The sequence below is a fragment of the Python bivittatus genome, unplaced genomic scaffold, assembly GCF_059951505.1.
Source record: "Python bivittatus isolate LINGU-HERP-01145 unplaced genomic scaffold, Pbiv_v1 ctg000700_np1212, whole genome shotgun sequence".
NCBI lineage: Eukaryota > Metazoa > Chordata > Lepidosauria > Squamata > Pythonidae > Python > Python bivittatus.
The window spans coordinates 56,442,095-56,453,077 of NW_028277098.1; the positions used below are offsets into that span (position 1 = coordinate 56,442,095).

General features: G+C 38.8%; 1 protein-coding gene across 1 annotated transcript in view; it reads left to right on the forward strand.

The window, feature by feature from the left end:
* ITPR3 (inositol 1,4,5-trisphosphate receptor type 3) overlaps positions 1-10,983 on the forward strand; it is a 116,384-nt gene that overhangs the window by 64,903 nt on the left and 40,498 nt on the right. Inside the window, exons 18-30 of the mRNA XM_007433671.3 lie at positions 364-546; positions 728-979; positions 1,326-1,470; positions 1,739-1,886; positions 2,240-2,436; positions 2,855-2,984; positions 3,478-3,535; positions 3,769-3,934; positions 4,810-4,974; positions 5,318-5,386; positions 7,614-7,739; positions 8,000-8,122; positions 9,918-10,118. Of these exons, the coding sequence (XP_007433733.1) occupies positions 364-546; positions 728-979; positions 1,326-1,470; positions 1,739-1,886; positions 2,240-2,436; positions 2,855-2,984; positions 3,478-3,535; positions 3,769-3,934; positions 4,810-4,974; positions 5,318-5,386; positions 7,614-7,739; positions 8,000-8,122; positions 9,918-10,118 (1,963 nt within the window). The remainder of the gene's footprint in view (positions 1-363; positions 547-727; positions 980-1,325; positions 1,471-1,738; positions 1,887-2,239; positions 2,437-2,854; positions 2,985-3,477; positions 3,536-3,768; positions 3,935-4,809; positions 4,975-5,317; positions 5,387-7,613; positions 7,740-7,999; positions 8,123-9,917; positions 10,119-10,983) is intronic.

Genomic DNA, 10,983 nt, shown 5'->3' on the forward strand with positions numbered 1-10,983 from the left:
GATTGTTAGAAACTGAGCTGAAGTCTGAGATGGCTACCTTTCAAATCTTCTTCACTGTTAGAGGGAAACTTCACAAAGATCACTTTCCTTCAGATGTAGATATTTTTTCAGCATGAATGCTGATAACATGTGGTATTTTTATTATACGCTTGGAAGGACTCACTGTATTCCAAAGATTAAACTGTTAGATGATTATGTAGCCATTATTTTGTAGTAAAAATAGGTAGGAAAAATAATTAAAAGAAAGATAGTGTGGTGGCAGATAGGAAGAGAATAATTCACTGCATTTGATTCAGCTCAGAATTAAATGGCTTTAGATAATGTATTTCCTAGAAAGTGAGTGGAAGCACTTTTGTTTTTCAGATTGAGGCCTGTGAAGGAGATGTCTCAGACTCATGAGTATCTGAGTATTGAATTTTCTGAGGAGGAGGTCTGGTTGACCTGGACTGATAGAAACAATGATCATCATGAGAAAAGCATCCGACAGTTAGCCCAGGAAGCACGAGCAGGGAATGCCCATGATGAGAATGTTCTGAGTTACTACAGGTAACATTTTGGTTCCTGTGGCGTAGCTGTCTTCCTTGTGTCTGATTGCTAACTAGTTTTCTTCTGGTTTAAGCAGCTTTTGTCTCTTACTGAATAGTCTTTTTAAGTTGGACAAATATTTACTAAGCTTTCTCATCCTTGTTTCACTTTCTTTTTCACATCTTTACTTTTGCCTTCACAGGTACCAGCTGAAGCTGTTTGCCCGGATGTGCATGGATCGACAATACTTGGCCATTAAAGAAATCTCCAAGCAATTGGGGGTGGAGCTAATATTTCTCTGCATGGCAGATGAAATGTTGCCCTTTGACCTCCGAGCCTCTTTCTGCCATCTCATGTTGCATGTACATGTGGACAGGGATCCACAGGAGAAAGTGATGCCTGTGAAATTTGCACGTCTGTGGACTGAGATTCCTACAGCTATCACCATCAAAGAGTAAGCCATTAGAAATCTCTGTGTGGGAAAAGGGAATGAGTTGCATGAATAGAGGCCATAGCATTTAGGAAGTCCTGCTAGATCCATATTCATCCCCTTGTACAGATCTCAATAAGTAGGTGGCTGATAGTCTTGTGGGATAAGTGCAGCCACTGAAGTACGTAATTTTGGTTCCAGTTTTAAATCCATTTGTAGGCAGTAGGATTTACTTCTAAATAAACATGCATTTATTTACTTACTTCTAAATAAACATAGGGTTATCTTATTAGTACATTATAAAAACCAGGAGGTAGTTTGTACTAGAAGTGATATCTCTTTGATTCATTCAGTTCATTTACTTCTGTAGCTATGATTCCAATGTGAATAGCTCAAGAGATGACAAGAAGAATAAGTTTGCTAGCACAATGGAGTTTGTGGAAGATTATCTCAACAATGTAGTCAGCGAAGCAGTTCCCTTTGCTAATGAGGAGAAAAACAAGCTGACTTTTGAGGTGAGAAACTTGCCTTTGATATGTTGTGGGAGTTTTCCTCCCATGTGAGACAGACTAATTGTACAATTTCAGTTTCTGGCAAGAGCAAAGATCCCATTTGTTTTTTGGAAATTGGCTTTCTCTGTACTCAGAAAAATCCAGTTTTTTTAAAAAAAATGACTTTTCACTGTGACTGCTTTCTATTGTTCTAGAGCTAGTGCTCTTCACATGCACTACCACAGTCAACTAATTTGGTTTCTTCCCCTATATTGAACTGGTGTCTTTCCAGGTTGTCAGTCTTGCCCACAACCTCATCTACTTTGGCTTCTACAGCTTCAGTGAACTGCTGCGCTTGACACGGACTCTTCTTGGCATCATAGATTGTGTCCAGAACCCTCAACTGATGATGCAGGCCATGTATAATGATGATGTGACTGGTAGGTCTTGCAAGCCCTGACAGATGCTGAGACAAAGAGTAATGCAATCATTGATATTAATAATGTGTGAAGGAAAGAGTAGGCATTTTTTTTTAAAGTTATACATATGGTCAGATTACACTAAGTGGCTTTAGGTATACCTTTTAAGTTTAAAACCAATTAAACTATGAAACAAGCATAATTAAATGAAAGTTGATTGAGGAGGAGATGTAGTTCAAAAAATCCACCACAGATTTGTGATTACAGTGGGGATTCCTGCTATCTTTATCCCTAATTTGGCCATAGAAACTTTCAATGATTGACTGAAAATAGGATCAAGTATTAAGTTTGGTGGAATGTGGTTTCTTTCCTAGGGAAGAATGTCCGAAGATCTATCCATGGTGTTGGCCAGATGATGTCTACCATGATGCTGAGCAGGAAGCAGTCCATCTTTGGTTCATCGAACATGAATACTGTGGTTGTTCCTGAGCCAGCAGATAAGGGAAGAAGCATAGAAAATGAAAACATAGTAGTGATGGAAACAAAGCTGAAAATTCTAGAGATTTTGCAGGTTAGAGCAAGTCAGTAGTTTTGGTGATCACATATTACAAGCTGTAACTGTATGACACAGTAGCAGCTTCTGCTGTGGTCATTTAGTGATAATGACTCGAGAGGTAAGACGGGAAAGAGATGATAAAAGGCTAGAGAAGTCTGGAAATGGGATACAATACAATACAATACAATACAAAATACTTTAATGACCAAGTATAAAATATATACAAGGTATTTGTCTTCGGTGACGAACAGCAAGATCAACAGTGCGTTTGGATAGCAACAGAAAAATGATAAACAATAACACTACACAGTAAAATAACTTTTTCAAAGGAAGAAGCCACTGTCCAGCACATATCAAGTCACGTAGTGTTTAACAGAGCAATGGCACAAGGGAAAAGACTGATTATCTTTTCATATTCTCTTCTTGTACCTAGTTCATTCTAAATGTGCGACTGGATTACAGGATCTCCTATTTGCTGTCTGTATTCAAGAAGGAGTTTGTGGAAGTCTTTCCCATGCAGGACAGTGCGGCAGATGGAACGGCACCAGCCTTTGATTCTACAAGTAAGCTCAAGCTTCTCCTGGTACTTTCTCTGAATTGATGTAGGAAATATTTTCTGATTTCATTTTGCCTTAGTGTTCTAAAAATAGATGGATGTTTGATCTCTGAATGAAAATCTGGATCTACTGTTTGATAATAGTATCAGTAGGAAGTGGGATTGTGTAGAATCATAGCGGTTTATTACAAAGAAGGAGAGAGAGAAAGGGCCGTGTTCACCTCAAAGGAAGATGACTTTGAATTTAAGATTCTCCCCCCCTACACCCAAGGACTATGTAGAGAAAATTCATCTGCTCCCTTTTCTATAGCCTCAGCATATCTAAGTCATTCTAAAGCTGAATTGTTTGGGGGAAAAACTAGTCTTCTGTTCAGTTAAATATAGCAGTGATTGAGAAACAGCTGATGAACTAGTTCAGATGTTTGTCTTTTCTTTCTTGTCCCTCATCACCTTCCAATTGATTACATTTCTCCTTTCTTATGCACTTTCTTTCCTTCCAGCTGCAACAATGAATCTGGATCGGATTGGGGAACAGGCTGAAGCCATGTTTGGGATTGGGTGAGTTTTATTATACCTGTCAGTTTTCCATTATAGCTGGTAGTTGCTTTTCCCATACAGTATATGTATATATGAAATCAAAAGTATACACGTTGGAGATTATGAATGCCAGGATCTCTTATTTCAAAAAGATGCAAGTTATCAGGGCTCTATAGCTAAGGCAATTTAGCCCTTAGTATGGAGAGTCCAAAGCCAGAGGTTGGTTCTGATTTCTTTCTTTCTTTGGACTACAGGAAAACAAGCAGTATGCTAGAAGTGGATGATGAAGGAGGGCGTATGTTTCTCCGTGTGCTAATCCATTTGACAATGCATGATTATCCACCCCTTGTCTCAGGCTCTCTTCAACTACTCTTTAAACATTTCAGTCAGCGTCAGGAAGTCCTACACACCTTTAAACAGGTAACTCTCAGTGGTGGGTACATTTTGCAGTTCTGTAAGTTGTCTTCTTTCACCTTCATTCTCAATGGAACAAATTTGGGAAATTTACATGTTGTGTTTATTTTTGCTTCACTGTTGAGCGTGTTGCCTCTCTTTGGGCCTACCTATGAGCTAAGGAACTAGAAAATACTACTTTTTATCAATTTTGAGAAGTTTGGTATACTAGGGGCCATCAGTATGCCAAAGGGATGCCAACAAGCTTCTGATATGTATGTTAAACATATCAAAACTGCTGGACCCAGCCTATTTCAAGTGGTAAATGAAGGAATTATCTTTATTTATCACCCTGGTGATGTGTTGGCACTAACCATGTAAAACCAGTGGTCATTTTTCTAGAGGTGTTGTGCTGATGTAGGCACAGCAAAGAAATTATGATGTTATTATTATTCTGAACATTTGTCATGTGAGGAGCAGGGTTTTTTATGAGCTGGTCTTACCCCTAACACCATCACTACCTCCACTAGTTTCAACCCCCATATTCATAGCTTTGACATGAAAGGAAGTCGTACACTTCTTCAGATGGATGTTACACTTTCATACCTTGTGCCCAATCCACAAAGATGAGGAAGGTGAAGTTGGGGCTGTAACTGGAGCTGCTGCATGCCAGGAGCAATGCAGATTCCTTGTTTAAACATTTCTGAAGGGGCTACTGTGTCGATTACAAGCATCTCTAGGTTATCATCATAAAAAGAAATATGTCCCCAGCCTTAAATCCCATCAGATATTATGAGAAAGACAAATGAATCATATGCCATAGACCTTCACCTTGTATCTTTTTGTGTTAGCCAGCAGCATAAGCAGAATGAGCTGATGTTCTTTATGGTAACTTCAACCAGGTCCAGCTACTTATCTCTGCTCAGGATGTTGAGAACTATAAAGTGATCAAGTCAGAGTTGGACAAACTTCGTATGATGGTGGAAAAGTCAGAGCTCTGGGTGGAAAAGAAGGGTACCTCCAAGGGAGAAAACGGACAAGAAGGGGAGAAGAAGGAGAAGAAAGAGGTAAATTCACACCAATTACAGGGCAAGGAACACAAAAGTACATCTGGATTGATAATATGTGGGGTGCTGATAATAATAATAGTAATAATAATAATGACGACGACGATGATGATGATGATACAACTTTGATAGTATGCAGAGTGTGGTAAGTGGAAGATACTCAATTCCATCAATTTAAACCCAATTTATTATCTTGCAGCATAGCATGTCCCTTTTTAAAGTTAGCCTAGTTTTTGACAATGGTAACAGGACAGCTCATGGAAAATGAACCAAGGTGGATTTCCCCTCCTTCAACTGATATCCAGCCACCTAAATACTCTTTTTTTTCCTCTCATCCTCCCAGCGCACTACAGATGAGGAACCTGGGACCCCTGGAGAAAAAAGTAGTGAGAACTATCAGCTCATAAAAGGGGTAAGCTGTATCTGATACTCTCACTAGACAAACTATGAGAAAATATTGCAGACTCAAGCACATGGGGGATGAAGAGGATTTGTAACAAAGCCAAATGCAACATACTACAGGACAGGAGAGCTTTGTAACACAATATTGTAGTTTAGTCCTAGGACACGTGTGTTGTCTGTGCCTTTGGTTGAGAGGCTAAAATCTTTATTTTTGAATGTAGTTACAAGATAACTTATAACTATATTCGAAAATAAAGGTTTTAGCCTCTCAATCAAAGTATTTAGGTAAATAGGAATTTAGGTATTTAGGAAGAATAAAGTTATTCACAAGAAATCCCAGAGCATTGTATATAACTCAAAAAGACCGAATAGCAACAAAACCCTAATACTTTTCAGCCAGTTAAGTACATAAAGAAACTCAGCTTTCTTTGCCTAAGCATGTAGGACATTTTGATTTCATACTGAAAAGAAAATAAAGTCAGGATTAATCCAGTCCAAGTTCAGCATATCGAGCTGAGATCCCAGAACCGAGTGCCATCTGAGAGACAAGATTTCCCTTTATAAATTCCCAGGTTTTCTCCTATTCCTAGTGCTTGGAGAAGGACCTTCTTAGCATCCATGATAGGAATTCCTGATTTAACTTTTTTCATTTACAGTTGTTGGGGTTTGAGCATTGAGAAGCACAATTAGTCTGCATGTAAATGAATAGAACGTGAAGTATTCCGTGCGTCTCAGTACTTGATTAAGTAGCTACAATATTTCCAAACAGATAGCTCAAAAGCACTACCAGTCAAAAGATATTATGCAGCTGTTTTGTCTATCCCCCCAATTCTTCCTTAATTGATTTTTGGATTGGGTGAAAGAAGGAAGATGGAAGCAGTGGTGAGAAAACATAGATGAGTTACAAATGAAAAACAATGTCATTTGGAGTGCTGTAAAATTCTGTGAACTGAGGCAGAACAATTGCATGATAAAAATCTCATTTTGAAGCATTTTATATTGCAAGGCTGCTGAAGCCACTTTCTCAGCCCTCCTTCATGCAGTTGGAGTACAAAAATGACTTACCCCACAGGATTGTCATATACTGTTCCAATCTACAAGATAGGAATAGTAGTGATAAATAATATAGCAGGATTGTTAGCTCCAGACTATCTTGCAAAAGGTATGTAATACTGCTGATCAGCACTTACAGGATTGCTATAAATTGCTCAGAGGTTGACCTGCCAAACCTGGAATGCACGGTACCAGGGGTGGGGTGTCATAAGCTACTCCTCCAAGCCACTGACTCCCCAACTTGTGATATGGAAAATCTACTTTTGCTTTGGAAGGGCACATTTGTAGGGTTATTTTAGTTTTACTCCAAATAAGAATTATGTTTGAAAGAATATAAATCCTTTGCTGATCTCCTTGGGGATTTTAGAATGTGTGTGTATGAATGTATGTTGTGGAAGAGGGAGATACATATTGTGCCCAGTTCTAGTTATATTAAAATCTTGGATTTGTCCATTGATGATTTTTGACATTTCTCCCTTCCATCCCAGAAGACATTTAAAAATGCATTTCGTTGTGAACCGTGAAACGATTTACCCAATTAGATGGTTCTTTCTGTACCTTTAAAAACCCTGTCTTATCCTCATTGTTTCTCCCTGTTTCTTTTTCACTCCCTTCTATTCGATCTCCCTCTGCAACATTTAATGCTGCTGTGATATTATAGAGCTGGTTTAGGGCTCGATTCCTGGTTATTTTTCTTCCAGTTAGTTTGTTTTGCTTGTGAATATTTTAGTATTGTTTCAAATCTGCTGATACTTCTCATGGGCTTAATGGTGTGCTTTTGGCTGCATAAACACAAGCAGAAGAACAATTAAAAAAATGATTAGAGGGAAGAATAAGAGTGCCATTCCATCTCTAGTTATCTGAGCTAAGATGCAGCAACATGATAGATGGTATCTATGAGTCAGTAACCAACCAAACAGAATTGCTGTAGGAATAAAGTGGAGGTAATGGTGAAACTACTGAGGTTTGTGCAGAAAGTTTGGCATAAACATATATAAATAAGGAACTGTGCTTCAGTTTCTTGTGGTATTGTAGCCATAAGTCACTGTGAAGACATTGGCATCCCTCAGTTTTACTATGGCTATTAGTTGAGGGCATCTTATACTGTTTATACTACTTCTCTAAAGTTAGAGTATACTTCTCCTACCCTCTATTTCATTAGGTGGTTTCTTTGCTTTCCCCAGATTCTGGAGCGCCTAAATAAAATGTGTGGTGTTGGTGAGCAGATGCGAAAAAAACAACAGCGTTTGCTGAAAAATATGGATGCCCACAAAGTGATGCTAGATCTGTTGCAGATCCCTTATGAGAAGGTAGGAAGAAGGGGGTGGAAGATGGATGCCTTAGTTGCAATAACAGAAGGTGGTGGCTGTTGGGTTCTCATTGGATAATAAATTTATTTTAAAGGCATAAATCATGGAATTGTCTAGTCCAATCTTCCTTTCTGTACCTTAAAAACAGGAATCTATATATCTAAATCTTTCCTTATTTCCATTTTCTTGAAAAATTCCAAAGAAGGAAGTTCTGCAGTTTTCCAAAGCAGCTGACTTTCTTTTGTTCTGAACATATGCAGGGTGATACCAAGATGTTGGAGATTTTAAGATTAACCCATCAGTTCCTGCAGAAATTTTGTGCTGGAAACCAAGAAAATCAGACCCTTCTGCATAAGCATCTCAACTTGTTCCTTACTCCTGGGGTAAGAAAGGAGGGACAGATAAAAGAAGGTGGCAATGTCTAAAAAGCAATGTGTAGGTGACTTGGAAAAGTTGAATTCTGATAGTTCAATTTTTGTTCAGATTAACTTGCATAGTGTTTACAATAAATATAATAGCTTCATTGCTTCAATTGGTTTATAAGACCTTGCTGTTAGTCATAATGAACCATGTGATTCACATAGCAGATTGAGAAAGGTGGCAGATTTTGCTTCCCATCTGCTGCCTAGGGGGTCCAGTCATAATTCCTACATCCATGTCTTTTTCAGAGCAGCTCTAGTTACTGCAGCTGTCACTATAGCCCACTAGCTTGTAGGAAAGCAGTTGGCAGCACTCCTAAGGCTTTGCTTTCCAAACTGTAAAGCTCTCCATTGCACAGCAAGGGTTTCTGAATAAGGTTGTGTCAGAGAATATTTGCCTTGGTGGCAAACAATGTTTAAAGTTTAAATTAGTTGTTCTCTGCAGATGCTGCCCATAAGGTCTTCTCCTACAATAGCTTTTTCTGAGAAAGAGAAAGGATGCCTTTCTCAGAATGACAAATAGGACAATAACATGCCTACAAAACACTGAGGTTGCTATTACAAGCTCAAGTGGTAGCAAAAACATTTCAAAGGGTTATAGAGAATGAGGAGGATGCAGGTGGATTATTGGTCCACCTCACGTGGCACAATATCTTATATTGCCCCTAAAGTCAAATTAATATGGACTTTTTTTCAACTAACCTATTGTTGTGAAGAATATAGTTCTTTATGAAATACGAATTGTATTTTTGTATTGTATTCCACCTTGGGTGGACCCTCTGACAATGACTGATGAAAACAGATGGCATAATGTCTTGCTATTTTGAGGAAGGAAATATATAAAACTACAACACAAGCCTAAAATAGGCTTATCAAGTTAACAAGCTCTCCACCCCGTGTGGTGATCCAGACAGGAAGCACAACCAGATGGACTAATTCTATTTTATTGTAAGGTTACATTAACAGAATCTTGCAAGTCTGAAAGTTCATTTCTCCTTCCTCGCCTTTACAACCCAATAAATTAGGGAGGGTCCCTTCTGAGACGTTTGCCATTGTGGGCTAAGTTGCCTCTTGTCTGACTGTTCCCCTGTCTGTGGCTCTTCCCCCTGTCTTCCAAGGTCATTCCCACATACCATTACACGAGCAAACAAAATCCCACCCACTGGAATGATATGCACCCCCTCCCCCCCACACACAATGCAGTCTTCAGTTTCCCAAAAAATGTTTAAGTTGCCCTTCCCTGGTCTAAGACAAGGTGGGTGCTTTATTCTCCACCTTCTAGTTTATCCTCACGACATTTTGAAATTACATCTGACCGAGGTCACCAGAAGGGATTGGAAGTTGGGGTTTGCCTAAGAGTTGAGTGATTCTAGATAGACAGGTGAATTAAAAAAAAAGACGATTAAGATTAATGTTTGTGCATAACTTCTTTTGAGCCCAAAAAGCTTTTAAATAATGTACTGAGATACCAAGCTCCAAAAGTGTGTGAATTTTAGACAAAAATATTGTTTGAATTAAATCTCATTAAAAGTTAACTTTATTTAATTTTTATCATATTATTACTCCCCATGTATTTAATGATTTTTTACTTTCGTGTTAAAAATTACAATTTGTTGGCAAATTCAGGAGGGCCTGTGGGAGCTCTCCCAAATGTTTTAGGAAATGCAGATAATCTTGGGCTGCAGGTTGCACATAGCGTTTAGATACATATGAGTGATAGCAATTGTTTCTTGAACTCCTGTCTTCTTTTTCTTGCTAGCTTCTGGAGGCAGAGACAATGCAGCACATCTTTCTGAACAATTATCAGCTGTGTTCTGAGATCAGTGAGACGGTGCTGCAACATTTCATCCATTGTCTGGCTACAAACGGGCGCCATGTTCAGTATCTTGACTTTCTGCACACTATCATCAAGGCTGAGGGCAAGTACATTAAGAAATGCCAGGACATGATCATGACTGAGGTGAGGTTCCAGATCTCTGGGAAAGAGGGTAGAAAAGAGGAGCAGGTCAAAATACATGGGAACAGACTGGGAAGCCTTTACACAGCAGTAAGAGAGTAGCAATTGTAGGTTAGCAGGGAAAACCACATAATCTTAAATGTAATCTGATCAGGCCCTGAGAAACCACATGATGAGGCTCTGGTTTGGACTATCCCCATTCTTGCGTTAGGAACTTCAGGAAATATTTATTCCTCCTGAACCTCTTGCTCAGCCTTCCAAAACAAAAAATATATTAAAAGAAAGTACTAAAATGAGCCTTGGAAAAATAGCTTGTACAAGTCAGCCTGGCTGATCTTCTCAAAATAATCAGGTAAAGTCTTCCTCCAAATATCTGTCAAGCTTTAATGAAGGGTTGAACCCTAGTAAACCTGAGGCTATGGTTTTCCAAACTGGGGGTTGATTTCTTAAATGGGTATTAATATATAAAATCTGTAGGGACAGGTTAAGCAATTTAGCAGCTTAACAGTATCCTATTTATTTAATGCAACTGTTTCTCTCGTAATGCATACACTTACTCTATACAGTTATTCTAGTACAGTATATAAAATGGTTGCCAAATTATATAAGACAAACAGAGCTGTAAAGTAATGCTGAGTATATGGGAAACGAGGGATAGCTATTACTCTGCAACAGATGCCACATCCAGATGTTCAAATCTGTGTATCCATTGCCCATCCTTTCTATTCTCGCATGCTGTTTTGTAGCCATCCTCTTCATATGTTTTTCACTAGAAGTCTCAGTTGATCAGCTTGAATGGCCAAAAGTCAGGGATGATGGGGGTTGTGGTAGAAAAGATGTAGAACCACCAGGTTGGGGATGCCTCTGT